Source organism: Telmatherina bonti (assembly GCF_933228915.1).
Source record: "Telmatherina bonti genome assembly, chromosome: 4".
In the NCBI taxonomy this organism is placed as follows: domain Eukaryota; kingdom Metazoa; phylum Chordata; class Actinopteri; order Atheriniformes; family Telmatherinidae; genus Telmatherina; species Telmatherina bonti.
The window spans coordinates 12,952,757-12,968,221 of NC_136622.1; the positions used below are offsets into that span (position 1 = coordinate 12,952,757).

The 15,465-nt window shown below is 38.7% G+C and overlaps 1 protein-coding gene across 1 annotated transcript in view; it reads right to left on the minus strand.

The window, feature by feature from the left end:
- LOC306755432 (plexin-A1-like) overlaps nucleotides 1-15,465 on the minus strand; it is a gene marked incomplete at both ends in the record, with an annotated part of 239,478 nt that overhangs the window by 111,298 nt on the left and 112,715 nt on the right. Inside the window, one exon of the mRNA XM_079239811.1 lies at nucleotides 10,388-10,502. Coding sequence (XP_079095937.1) covers nucleotides 10,388-10,502 — 115 coding nt within the window. The remainder of the gene's footprint in view (nucleotides 1-10,387; nucleotides 10,503-15,465) is intronic.

Genomic DNA, 15,465 nt, shown 5'->3' on the forward strand with positions numbered 1-15,465 from the left:
CTGTGGGATCGGCTCAGTAAGGAATGGTACAATACCATCGTTCTGCAATCCCAGCTCTCCTTCACCTTCATCACACTGCATAATAAATGTCTTTTTTTTTCCTCATAAAACTGCATTCTTTTTCACAAAAAAAAAAAAAAAAAAAATCATACCCTACCTGTTTGAAAAGCACATATCTTTCTTGTTTATTGTTGTAATAAAGAATGAAAAAAATATGTTATTAGTGTCTTTTTAATTGTCTTTTCCAAAAATCTCTTAAAAAAAAAAAACACACACACACAAATAAGATTTATTGGAACATTTTACTGGTGAAAATCAGGGGTGGATTCTACCTTGAAATTCAAAGCGAGCAACACGACTCGATCGTCCTGCTCTGTACCCCTTTGCATCTTTTACTTGGTCCGCATACCGATTAGCCTCGCGGACGAACAGAGCGATGATCTCTTTGTTAAAAACGTAGCTCCAACAGTCCCCCTTCAGACACATCATTGTCTATTCTAAATGTTGCCCTGCAAGTTCACGAACAGTGAACTGTGTTACTGTTCTTCGGCGCATACAGAAACACAGTACAACAGTACAAAACAATACCTCTCCTATAACTTTTCTAGCTTGCTCCCAAGCTGCAGGTTATCAACAGCAGATGACTTTTTATACTACTGGCCACTCAAAGAAAAAAAAGAAGGTTTAAAAAAAAAAAAGCTGACGTTTTTTCTTTTTTTACAGATTTCAACATTTCTGAAAGTTGAGACACAAAACATTAAGCTGCGGAAAATATATTGTGTCTACGGGGATCTTTACGAGGCTGACTGAGATCTTCATCACATGTCTCCATTAGTATGGCGTTGTCCTGTGCACTATCACTGATGGCCAAGTGTGACTGCATGTCTATCGGGATGTTATCAGGCTTGGATGATTCAAGAGGAGGATGTAGGCGATAAGCATCAGCAAGCGGATCAATAACAGTATCTAAAAAAATCTGCTTGTGAATGTGTGCGTGTGTGTGTGTGTGTTTCTGAGGGTGACATAATGGATACATGACAGATAACAAGAAGCTATTGAGGATGGCCTCACCAAGTGCAGCCTGTGCTTGGTCTGTTTCTCTCATCTTTCCTTTTTTTTGTCCTTATTCTCCCCGCAGGGTCAAAATTTGATAAATTTTGTTTTAGGTTACGAGACAAAAATGACAAAGTGCTCTTTGGCATGTGGGAACCAATCAAAAAACCAGCTCACAACCTATTTTAGATCATGACCCAGTGAATAATAAGAGACTTGCATGACCCACCTAAAAATCCGCCAACGTTCCAAGGTCGGGACAAAAAGCCAGTGATAAATGAAGCAACTTTCTTATTGGGTGCATAAGTTTCTGTCCCCCGTTTAATTGAGCAGTTAACAGTCTCTTGGTCCCAAAGGTCTTTTGGTCAAGAAAGTTGAAGGTATATAAAATGCAGCAAACTTTACAACAAAGAGACTTAAATATCTAGTATGGAAATTCAACGGGGCAAGGGAAACTTTTTAAAGGAATCTCTTTGAAAAAACTTGTTTAATTTAGTTGTTTCTTTTTCTTTTTTTTTTTTTTTTTTAATTTATGACTCATCCCCACCGCTTGTTCTCAACAAGAAAACTTTCATCTGTTTTGTTGAAGTGAAGCGAGTTCCTCAGTGGTAGTCTCAGGTGGAAGAAGCTCAGGCACCGTGTCACAGCAGACTACAAACTCTTCTATTCAATAAAAGGCCCTTTGAACTGTGTTGGAAGCCTTTTGGAGTTTCCACCCACTCTATGCAGCGTTTTCTGCAGGGAATATAGAGCGAGATGGCTGAAGCGGTAAAGTTAAAGACTGCATGCTGTTATGCAGTGTGCTGACTTTTTTTTTTTTTTTTTTTTGACTGAATATATGAATAAAAGCAACAGCCTGACTTCCTTTCAGACTAATCAGAAGAATTTTTTGAAGTACTTTTGAAAACTTGTAAAGTTGAGGGTGAAACCGTTGTCATGTTTAATGTGTGTGCACTGAGATGATACAAATAAAGCTGAATTGAACTGCATTTAATGTGACCAGTTTATTCCTTCTCATTTTATTCTGAAATGTAAAATCGATGTAACTACTGGAGGCTTGGTGCTTAGAAAAGTCCCCCACCCTCACATCCTGCTGCTCTGTGGCTAAATGAAATCGGAAATCCTGATTTTATAGCATTTAAATGACATCTTTAGTTATTAGTTGCATTGATAGATGTTAAACTGTCTCACAAAATGCATGAAAAGCTAATCAAATATTGAGGAATTGCTGTACATGAATGTACAAGTGGAGATATAATAATTGATTGGCTAACGGAAAACTACTTAGTTGTTATAAAACTATGTAACAAAAATGAGTCCTGCAAAGGATTTAGTTTATTGCCTGACTTTCATACAATTGCATTGGAAATAATAATAATAATAATAATAATAATAATAATAATAATAATAATAATAATAATAATAATAATAATAATAATAATATTGTACAGGAACGCTGTCCAAAAGTCAGCTGCAAGCAACACAGCATCATAATAAAAACATTATTGTCCTTGTAAATTTCCATCAGTGGATTTTTATTCATAGTGTTTAGTGTGTTTTCTACGGTCCTTCTTAGATCTTATTTCTGACTTGTGTTCATTTTTTTTTTTTTTTTAATATTGTGTAGCATTTTGTTACATAGTACTATACAAATGCCGTATGGTAAGCTTTCCATTTTACCAGATATGAAGCCATTCATTTTTAACATGATTTTATCAGCAGAAGAGCTCAAATCCATCATTTAGTTTAATGCTATCAGAGCACATTTCAATGAAAATCAGTGTCATTTAATAATAATCCAGTTACAACTAATTGATATATATAATCCATATTAATATAATTTATAATCATTCACACACAATGTAAAGTAATTTAAGAAAAAAAACCAAAAAAAAAACATTAATATAATCCTGCCGGGGGTGTTGGTAGGGGTTCTACACTGCAGCCATATGGCTGCGGTGTGGACTGGGGTGCTCCCTGTGACTTTGTCTCCGTTTGGCCATTCCTGACATGGAAAGATTCCTCAGATGTTGTTTCCTCGCAGCAGTGTCAAACCAGATACAGATGACAGAATCCTGAAGTTATTAGTTTTATTTTGACATTAATGGTCAGGAGAAGAGTTGGGTTGTGTTCGCGTGTGTTTTTAAGTGTGAAACTGTTTTTATTTTTATGTTGTTAAGCAATTTGATATGCTTTTGTATGAAAAGTGCTACACATATAAAGTTTGATTTGATTTAAATAAAAAAATAAGAATATTGGCTAACAAATATTAAACTGGCTTTATAATGAAATTTCTTTCTTTTGTAAAATCAGTAAAGAATAAATAAGCCTAGAGGGGAAACGGGCTTAAAAAAGTGTAGATAGAACAGCGGGGCTCTGCTGTACGGGACGGGGTTGCTAAAGTCATTTAATGAATGAAAAGCTAATAACGATACAGCAGCAGAAAAGCATAAAATAAACCATCAGAGAGGGATTTCAGAGTGGTGATGAAATGGCTGTTTGCTCCATGCAGTTCTTCTCATTTGAAGAAAACCAGCTCATTTAGAACAGAAGGTACATCATAATAATCACGCTTCACGCTGAATGAAACTGAGTGCTATTAAATTAGTCTCACTCTTAAATGCTCAGGATGTGCTCAGATGAACTTTTTGGGAATCATACTCAGGTTTCCTTTTATGACAGTTTAGCATTATTTTATATTGCTCCCATGTTTGCTTCTATTTGGGTCATTTATCAGAGGTGAAGCCAAATCAACCACGGGGTTAATAATGAAACATGATATTTTTACAATACAGATTAAACATATCTGTCATCCTCCTGAACAAATCTACACATGTATTTAGAATCTACATGACTGCACTTCATATAAAGAATGTTAAACCAACAAACAAAGCAAAGACTGAGGAGAACCGATATTCTGGTGTACTGCTCTCCTTCACCTAAGTGCAGCATTCAATCATTTGATAGTCATTTAATTTGCCCACTGAGACAGTGACCAACATCAAAACTCTTTTGAAATCAATTTTCCAAAAGTGATTACTTGTGTGCTTTAAGAGCAACAGTGTGATGAGGTTCATTAAGCCTTTGGCATGAGGGACAAGTTAAGGTCAAATGAGAAAAACAACACAGGAGAGCACAATTTGAAGTGAGATTCACATGTAGATAGACTCTTCTTGGTGCCGTTTATCATGCCCAGTTTACAAAACAAAGATGTTAATTATAAGAAAAGCCATGCAGGCTTCGAAATAAGGTAAATGATGGGAATTAAAAAAAATAAAATAAAAAAAATAAAAAAAGGCTAATCATTAGCAACAAATTTGGATATTTTGAGATAGCGTACTGCAGACGAACGCCAACATGAGACACAATCAAACTATTTTCAGCCTGGCTTCAAGGATTAAAGCTGAGCCGATAACATTAGATAATGAACATGGAATTATTGAGTAGACACTGCAAGACACAGGTGGTGTAATGACACCGGAGTACCCTTTCATCTCCTCAGTGGTTAAACACCCCCTGCATCCTCCTCCTCTTCTTCCTCTCATCGAATGGTCGCGTCCTCCCTCTCCTTCTGTTACCGCTTCTCTCTTCGACGCCGACATCCTTAACTCCTAATTCAAAAGCTTCACTTTCTATCCTATTCTTTTTGTCTCCTTCCTTTTATATCACCCCCCCCCCTTTTTTTTTTTTGCTCGAAGCTCAACTTATTTCTCCTGTTGTTTTAAATTAAAAAAAAAAGATCTGACTAAAAGCAACAGATTTAATCAAAACCAATTTCACTAAGCTATTTGACAAACCGGCTTTGAGCAATTTGGACAAATGAGCTGCCCAATCTGCCATCTTCCCGGCATAATAGGACGATTAAAAGGAGGATTATTATACAAATGTCTCATCCAGACCTCTGACCCGCTTGCACAGTAAGAACAGTTCCAATGAAAACAAGTCATATCCGCCTTTCTCTTGCTTTTGTCTTGACTTAAACAAATATAAACTTCAGAGACACTCACAACTTTCAGACGTACCATTAGCGCATCTGATTTCTATTTGTTCGGTTTAATAAGAGCGTGAAGCTGAAGGGTCCAGATGGGAAATTTGCAAAATAACAAACAAAAAAAGCAAACATTTATTAAACAAAACCTGCACATTGTGATCATGTTTAAAGCACGGGTTGCAGTGCTCTTACACAAAGCTTGTGCGGTTTTAGCAAGCTTTGCTCTTTAACAACTAGGCCACTGCCACATTCCTCCGCCTTATGTTTTATTGTGGATGCTCCACCTTTCGCTTCTCATCTCATCTGTCTCTCTCCATTAAACACGGCGATGATCAGAGAGGCATCTGGAGATGCATCTTTAAGCTTTAATACACTTTGAATAATTAACACGTGTGTGCACAAACACACACGCGTACACATATAAATGAGCCTATCAGTGGCAGGAAAGCACTTCCCACAGCCAGAGAGACCCAGAGGAAAAAGGGAAGCTTGCTCTGTGCCAGTGCCAGTTTCGGAGCCTCCAAGCTGGGCCGCTCAGGGCTTTGCACCGGCACGCCGAGTTCCAGCAAGCAGAAACAATGAAGAGCCAGCTGTAACTCTGACACCCGCAGCGGAGAGACAAAAGGAGACGGTGTCTGGCTCCTGCTAATTGACTTGTTGAGGGAATAAGGGAGCAGGTTAACAAGAGAACTCAACAGGCTAGAGGTCAAAAACTAAAATACTGTGAAGATGAGCTGAGAAGACACGCGACCTCTTTTCTGTAAGAGGAGGACACGCACAGAACTCCGTCTCTCACGGTTAAACATCAATCAGCTGCATCGTTGTAATTCTCTGTCATATGGAGGGACATGTGAGCCCTACATGTGTCTGGCTACATCTGGCACAGCTTTATAAGCAGGAGATTGGTCACAAAGCAGGGTGCTTGCTCATATTCGGATTTGGAGATTTTGTAAGTCTGGTCAATGCTTTGGACCGCTTGTTACTTTAAGCATTTCAGAACTTTTCTGCTGGGAGGGCTGACTGCCCTTAAGGAGGTGCGATATCACATGGTGTGTGTGTGTATGTGTGTGTGTGTGCCTTGGTTAAGTCGGTGGATTTTGCTGAAGTTGCACTGACTCAAATGCCCGGACCTACAGTTTCCCAGCAGAACATTGCAGATAATGAGACGATCAGAGTTATTAACGTCACCTGTCAGTGGTTTCTCCTAATGTTGTTGCAGATCGGCGTCCGCGTGCACCTGCATGCACGCACGCCCGTGTGCGCAACAGCCGTGTGGCGACTTGGCAGGAACATATGACCATCTGACCAACTCACTCATCAAGGTGATGCATCCTCCAATTAGCTGCACAAAAGCTAACGCTGATCCGCATCTTTATATTCACCTTGTGTACATCTGGAGCCTAAAAGAGGCTGCTAATGATAATTAATGAGGCTGGGCTCCGAGCTGCTGCCTTCCTCCTTTAATGCACGGTGATGTATCATGGGGCTACTGTATTTCACTAAGTTTAAGCAGGTCATGCCATGAAGAGGAGGAAAGAGTTGAAAGACAGAGGAGATGAGGGATGACAGGGTTCAATGGGAGGATGAAGGGTTGTTGATGAACAAAAGAAAGAAAGGCAAAGAGGAAAAGAGAAGAGCAGTTTGTCGTCAGAAAAGGCGAGTTGCATTTTCACACAGTGGAAAGGTCAGTGTCTCAGTGGTTAACTAAACTGTTTCAGAGTGTCAAATGTAGAACAAGCTCTGGCTCGTAATAAGCGCGTCTCTTGACAGATTCCAATGACTCCTTTCAGGCTGCATCTTAATGAAAACACCAGGCTCAAAGACAGATCCATCTCCAAGCTACACTTGCCCACAAATCATAAACAGATCAGATACAAAGCACAAAACCAACAAAGGTCTGAATTTAACACATTGTCACTGGTGCTGAACCTAAAAGAATAGCTTTAAAAATCATGCCTATATAATATAAACCATCCCTGCATACCAGAAGGTTCGTGGTGCAGGTTATATTTATGCCTTAAAGGAGAGTTGTTGTCCAAACCTGGTGCTCTAAAGCTCCTGCACTCCGGATTTTAGATGTTTCTTTGTTTAAAACTCATTTGGATCAATGATTTGGTTATTAACAGGATTGTGGAGATTTTCAGGAAATCTATTTTTATTAAAACACGACTACAGGAAACATCTAAAAGCTGCAGGGCAGTGGCCTTCAAATGGAGCAGATTTAGATAAACTCGATGTAATCCATGAAGAACAGCATGCACCTCCATGGCTTATCAGACTCTGACACCGTGCAAAGAGGTTTATACTAATAAGGAAAAGGCTCTTCGACACTGCAAAGTTATCACAGCAGCAATCGTTTCATCCTTTTGGCTTTTTTAGCAGAGACAGGCCGAGTGACCTGCTAGTGAGACCTGCGCGATCCTCATCTGTACTTCTAATAAAACACTTGAACTTAACCTGCAGTTTTTCATTAAATTTTGATGCCATTTACAAAATGTTTTTAGTAAAAAAAACCTTCATTTTGTTCAATGTTTTACATTGAGTGATGGCAAAGAAAAAGGAGGTAATATTTGGTTAGTATCAATAGCAATAACAGTGAAACTGTTACATGGAGCATCGGCACAAACAGGCACAAAAAGAAGAAAACTAAAAACCTTTTTTTTTTTTTTAATCAAAACTCACATCGGGGGGGTTATTTGGCAGCTACCTTCTGCCTCTGCTGTCAATCAAGCGCTACATTAATTCATTTGTGGGACATGACACATCCTGAGTGAAAAGCAATCACATGAAAAATGAATGAAAGACTTAATTAACAAGCCGGCGAATTGCAATCAGGGAAAGAATAAGCAGACAGGCTTGTACAGAAAGAACAAATGCAAACAAAACTGTTTTCCTATCAGGTTTTTAGTTTTTCTTCCTTTTTCTTTTTTTTTATTTTGCTTCTTTGAATCTAAATGAAGTCATCTGAACCCAACCCCTTGGGCTCAGGCCCAGCCCGGTCCGCTCCACCTGCCCAATACTGGGATTCATTGGAGCACAGCAAATTTGTTTGTCTCTGCGTTTGTTTGCACTGGTGTTTGTTTCGCTTTGTTTGTGTTTATATGCCTTTCTGTTGATGGCCTTCTCAAGTGTTTCTCCAACTCTGGCAATTTTCTGCCTGGTTGCCCCTAATGTGCTTCTCAGTTTATCTGCTGTCACAACACAGCTGATTTATATATAGTTACAAATCCAGGAAGTGACAGCAGAGAATTATGCTTACCTTAAAAGGCAAAAAAAAAAGAAAAAAAAAAAGATACATTAGTGGTTATCTGTTTATACACACAAGGAAGATGATGTGGATCTTGGGGGGGTTTAGCTAAGCTGCATATGCACACTCGCTAGGAATTTTATCAGATATGAAGTGAAGTCAGCCTCAAGAAATATGACAAATGCCTTTGGGATGATAACCAGTGTAGTGTAAATTCAATCACTTTGGCAACTGACTGCTAATGACACCGGGGGGGGGGGGGGGACTTTCAGAGGAAGGGATGGGCAATATTGCCTTCAGCGGGGACTAAGAACTGGCAAATTGGAACGATATCAAGACCAGAAGAGATAAATGCGCAACAAAACTACTGCCACTGGCCTAAGCAAGCGTATGCATCTCTTTAAAGAGGGAAAAAAAAAAAAAAAAAAAAAAACAGGACAGGAGGATAAATCCAAACACACGCATCCATCACCGAAGCCTGAAGCTGTCTCGTCACTGTGTTAATAACAATAATCCATGCAAAGATGTGGCTGTGGCACAAGCATGGATGTGTGTGTGTGTGTGTGTGTGTGTGTCTATCAGAATTCAGCAAACCCCACCTGACATTCAAAGTGTCTTGGTAACCATAGCAACATCTGCACCCAAAGGATTGTACATCAGGGGGAAAACAAGAAAAGAGAGAGAGAACGCAACAAAAAAAAAAACAGAAAAAAAAAAAACATAACTAACAAATGTGGTGTGGCTCTTAACATAAGATGAACTTGGATGTCAGCCCGGTGTGTTTACAGAAGGGGGCAACATGTGATGACAGGGTGTGTAAAGTCAAGCAACACCCCAGCGGCTTCCTATATACACACACACACACACACATACAACTCAACCCGCAGTCTTACACTTCCAACGCCAGCATAAACATGTTTTACCATCTTGGCATATCTTATAGCACAACTTAAATAATCCACTGACACACGTACACAGTATACAAACATTAACAAGCACAGGACATTCCTGACACATACACACCCAGACAGCCACATGTAAACACTTCCATGCACGCATCTCCTTCATGCCCACCCACACTGAGTGCAGCAAGTTGGAGTGTTTTTTTCTTATTACACCCTTATTACAACGTATCAGTTCTTATCAAAAGAAAGATGGCTTGAGTGAAGAGAAGAGGAGAATGAATGGTATGGTGTATTTGCACCCATACTGCACATGAAATATTATGTCTGTGGAAAAATAGCAGCAAAGAAAGGAGAAAAAGGTAAAAGTGCACCGTTAAAAAAAACCTGTGTGTAATAAGTGAAGAGTGAAAACGGCTTATTGGACAAGTGTTTTTTTTTTTTTTGTTATTGTTGTCAGTTTGAGTTTTTTAAAAGCCAAGGAGAATTAGAAAAATTGATGAAGACAGAAGGGTCTGTGAAAGCCTGTCAGCTCATTGGTAGATAACGGTTTTCATGCAAATGTAACATTTGGGACAGTAGTACACTTTCCATTTGCATACTCATTCACCCTGACTTGTTTATACGTGAATAAATCCAATGCTGCTTAGAGTGCAACAGCTGCTGCACGGCCACTTACAACAGCACGCATTCATGCACTCACATACACACAGTCAGATGCTGCAATTGTCCCTGTTGCACATTTTGGCTTTACTATGCAGATCTGCATACTCATATGTCCGCATGTTCGTTGGCACCAACACTCAATTCTTAACTCTATAAATTCACTAATTTACTGTTGCTTCAGATTGCCTTTTTACTGTAATTATAACTGCTTTATTTTTTTTGGGGGGGGGGGGGGGGGGGCTCTTCTTTGTATGTAAGGGGTATGTGTATACAAAAAGCCATGTATTTTTATATCAGATTTAGCATAAACAGTGCACTATATAGGCTACAGCACTGTCAGTTTCTGGAGTGAAGGATGAATAAAGATTTATCTAATCTAATATATTTGTATAAACAAATTTCTTTGTGTGAATGTTTTTTTTTTTCTAGTGTTTTCCCTTTTTTATTTTTTTTAAGAGCGTCTAAGGGAGCAGGTATAACAACAAGTATGTATCTGTGTTAATGTGTTTGTGTGTGTCAACCCCTCACCTGTGAAGTGTTGACACGGCCCTCCTGGAAGGAGCAGTCACTGGCGTCCTGCGTGCACATGTGGCGGTATTTGCACCAGTGGCAGGGGAAGTTAGCATTAACGCAGGAAAGGCACCTGGAAGCAAAGAAAGATGGTTAGCCATAGTATTTTTAGAGCAACAGTACAATCATCCAAAGTCACTAAAATGGATTGTTTCTACTTGCACTCAGAGCATCTAAAAGTGGTTGGAATTCATGTTTGAATGAACATGACAAGTCCTCATATAAGTCATGCTAGCAGACTTGCATCGTCTAACATTCTCTTACTAGGTTCTGATTTTTTAGTTTGGCCTCTGACATAAACATAGAGGATTCAAACATTTTGTGTATTTATATAAGTATATCATATACCAAAAATGCAGATAACAATATAAATTATCAACATTTAAATTCCACTTACACATTAATTTATTAGGATATATTTCTTTGAGGAGTTGCATTGTGTTATTTAATAGAGAAGTATATATATGTATATATATATATATATATATATATATATATATATTTAAATGATATTTTCCATTATCTTATCAAGTATTTTAATTTTTATTTTATTATGAAGTTTGAACATTTTACATGTTGTCATTGCACCTGAGCCACATGAATGAAGAAAATGCATTATGAGAGTTCCACAGCGTGGTTTTGTCTCTCGCCAAGTTGAGTGGCGGCCTCCCATCTTCGCCTGACAAGCACCACACAGTGGGCAGTAAAAAAATAAACCCATGTGAAGTGATAGATGATGGATATCTCAAGCCAAAAACAATTCATAGCTCCAATAAAACCCCTCTGGATAAGAGGCAAGGGGGTCTTTTATTAGACCAACTTTTTAACAACCTTAGTAATTGTGGAAAAGAAATAAATGAATATCAAGAAGGACAATTTTTATTCACAAATCAAAGCACTTTTTATGATTCCCTGAATGTAGAGCAGACATTTTCTCCCATTTGAGAAAAAAATAGGTTAAATATTTATCTTTATGCTAATATGACACAGATTGTGTCCGAAATGCAGAATCTTTACAAGCATACGAGTCAGTCAGGCATCTTTAAACTCACGTGATCCATTAGTGAAAGGCTAAAGTAATGCTAGTGCAGGAAACATAGATTATAATGAGTCTCAGTATTAGTTAATAACTTCTAAAATCAGAACCAAAACAATAGGTCACCAGAAGATGTTGCATCTTTAAGTCGGAAAATAATACCGGCAGGAATGATTATGCTTCCTTACTGTGGCAACAAAAGTAAAAAATCTCAGATCTAACTTGCATGGCCATATATGATACAGGCGATCCTCAGTTTACAAACAAGTACCGTTCCTGCAAAGTAACTCGAAATTCTGTCTGATTTTTTACCTTAAACACACCTTAAATACATATTACCCATTAAATACTTTTACTTTTCATCATATTAATGAAAAACAGTAGGCAATTAAAATACGCACGAAGGCGTCGTCTCAGCCTCCGAGTCTCGTGTCGTAAGAGCTTATATGGACCCTCGTTACTTTGAAACTTGCTCTATTATTATTTATATTTACATTTACTTAATGAAAAGTCGAAAGGATATAAGTCAAGAACCGCGTAACCCGGAGGCCGTCTCTATATGCTCAGTACATTTGTTCAACTCCTTTGTGGTATGAAACCAACTGGTAAATTAGAATAACTGTGCTGCTTGCACCAATGGAAACCCAGACACGTCAGCCTAAAGTCTCCTTGTTTCTTCACAATATGCTGGTAAAACAATTGTCAAGGAAGTCTAGAAGGAGTGGAGGAACACAACAAAAGCGTCGCGATGAGTGTGTGATTCACACTCTGACAGGCCAAGCGTGGACATGCATCACTACAGTTGCATAAGATCAAATGTTTTTGGTATAATCTCCAGAAATCTTGTTGAAATGACAAGTATAACAGTGGCCTCTTGCATTAAGATTTCATTCCCGCTGTCAGCAAGGCCAAGACGGATGCTGTAAATGGTAGAAAGAGAGAGCAGGAAGGAATCTTTGGCGATTCACTCCTTCCTCCTTATTCTTCACGCTTGGAGGCTTACAGTGAACTAAGCTGGCAGACCAAGATAAGCCTGTTTTTATACAAAATTTACTTTTTTTATTCGTCTTTTTCATCCCTTCAGAGTTGTGGAGGCAAGATGAATATATATGCATTAAAACACGGATAACAAGACAAACTCAAGGCCATTGTGGTGACCAGAGAGAAAGGAAGGAAGGGAATACTGCATATAAATACAATTTCCACTTCATGTTTTGTTGTTAATGTCAGAAGTCTCACCAACAGTGGTTCAAAAGTTGTTGACAAAACAAAACTTTATTTTGTGCAGAGTCTCTGCATGATCACATTTTCTGCGAGTGTTTTCTTATCACTGCGAAACAAAATACAAGAAACACCAGCTAAGCCTTTGGCAGTAAGTTGGCAAAGTTAGCTAGAGTACAATATGTTTTTGAGGCTACAGTGAAACCAAGAGAACTAAAATACAAGCAAATATGGACTCCAAATTTGCCAGGTGGGCAAAAGCTTCTTTTAAGTAAGGTTAATGCCAAAAATCCTTTGAAATGACAAAGTAAACTGCCGCTACATGCAACCATGCAGATCACATCTCAATAACATACAAGCTGATGAATCAGGTAGATGTTACACTATCTTAAACAATCAGTGTGTAACCTTTCGAACTTAAAAATATGTTTCAGACTGATTATAGTGGTGTTTATATTGTACATTCCTGGAGGCGTCATTTCCCAGCAGTGCCCCGAGGCTGAGAAGCTGCACTTCACTACCTTATTTTCTTGGAAGCTGTTTAATTTCACACCATCATTTCACTTTACAGCACCGCATCACACACCACCAACTGCTTCTCAACACAATGGCTGTTTTAAAGCAAACCACGGCTGATTCCTAGAAGGAAGAAGAGGATTTTATTGGAATAGGCAAGAAAAAATAGACAGACAAGGACAGATCAAGAGAGATTATAAAAGTACACATTAGTCTGAATTTTACTGGCTGGAAGGACTCAGAGTAGAGGTAGGATGCAAGTTGGAATTAGTTGTCGTTAGGAGGCTTCTCACTTGTTACATTTACATGGGAGTTTTAATTCCTCTTTAATTCTGAATAAAATTTAATTGCACTTTAAACTGACAAAAAATACCATGTAAACACATAATTCCTAACTACATGTCTATTCGGAATTAAACTTAATTCCGAAGTAAGTGGCTGTTTTTTTTCGCATTTTAATTCCTTTCTCATGTAAACCTTAATTCTGCATGAAGTTAATTCCGGTCGTTTTGCTCATGCTCGTTACCTGGTGCTGTTCCAATGGAGCGCGTTGTTTTGCCTGCTGTCTTCAGTAGTCTATTTTCCCTCTTCTTTGTAGTTGGTGAAAAAAGTGAAGCAGTATGCTCGTGTCGAGCTGGTACTTCAAAATTACAATCAAAATAGCTGCGAAACTGGTGCATATTATGTAGTTTTTACAAAGTTACGACTGAAAAGACGAGAAGCAGGGAGCGAACTTTGTTCATTTCCAGTCAACGTCAATACGTCATGTGCGACCTCTGTCCAATCAAAACCCTTCCCAACCCGCTGCTCTAAAGCGGAACTATGTAAAGACGTGTTTCATGTAAACCTCCATTTGGAACTATTATTTCCATGTAAAGTCATCGGAGAAAATATTAATTCGGATTTATTTAATTCTGCATTATGTCCAAATTAAAAAACATCATGTAACCGTACCAACTGAGAAATAATAGTTCAGAACTCAATCTATGTATCTAATACACAAAAACTTTCCTGTCTTACCCAGAACCTCAAGGTAACTTCATATAGAAGAACAAAATAACTTAAATCCACCTAAATATATTATTCCAATTTCAGGCATATCATTGGAAATTGAATGGAAAATTAACCACAATACCATTCACGCAGTCAATGACAAGTGATCTTTGACAAGTAATGTGCGAACCTCCACAGTAATGAACCACAATGGGAGTTTATACATGGGTCCTTCAACTAGAGGGGCAATTGCTCTGCCAACCCACTGAACAGAAAGGCTGACTTCAAATTGGATTTAATTCTAATCCTTGCTCTGTCTTTGCCTATCTGTCCTTGGTTTATTCAGATTTTGGAGGTTTAACTCCTAAACTGCTTGTACTGAAGTGACAGACTGATGGCAGAGGCTTTACATAGCCAGGGGATAAGCTAGTGTGACCAGACTGAACTGCATGAGGTTTGTAATCAATGCCAGTGGATTTCCACAGGGAGAACGGTAGACTGAGGTTATGCTAACAGTCCGATGTTTGTTAACAGAGCTGGTGAGCCAGTTCCTCCTCACTATTAACCCCGGGGTTTATCGATTCCCCGTTGGAGGGATGTGTGCATGCACATTCATAGTTGTTTAATGCACTCACACAACAACAATTGCGCAGACCGGCAGCCTTAGACAAACATATGCACAAGCTGTCGCCCACGTTGACATGGAAGTGTTCCTCTGGGTCACCGGAGTTGTGGAGACTTGTCTTACAGTAGAGCTGTCAATGCCAGGACAACTGGCTTGAGGTAAGTGGCTGCACTGCTGCAATGTAGTCAATAATATCCCTCTGCTATTTAGCAAAAGGCCTAGCAACAGAGCCGGGGTGAAACGACTTTTCATCTTCTCCAAGCTTTTGTTCTTGTGAGGTTGGATCGATGTAACAAAGCTGTTGATATGCGAGCCGGCTCGAAGACATGCATATTTGGACGGGAGGGGAGCAATTATATCTTGAATTAATTCTGGTCATTGTTGACGGCGCTACAGCTTGAACTGAAATTATTTCGTAATTAGGTGATTAACCTTATTTTTGGAGTCCATCAAAACATGCAAACATGTGCCGACCCTAACGGAATACATCAGTCAGTTAATTTGTGGCATGAATCTTAAACCTTTAATGGTCTTATTGGTATGTGAGACAGTTATAGGTATGTTGGATTTGTATTGAAGCCCCTAATTTGTATGATGCATCTCCTTGATATCTTCCAGTCTCAAGTGTATATTACTTAGAACATA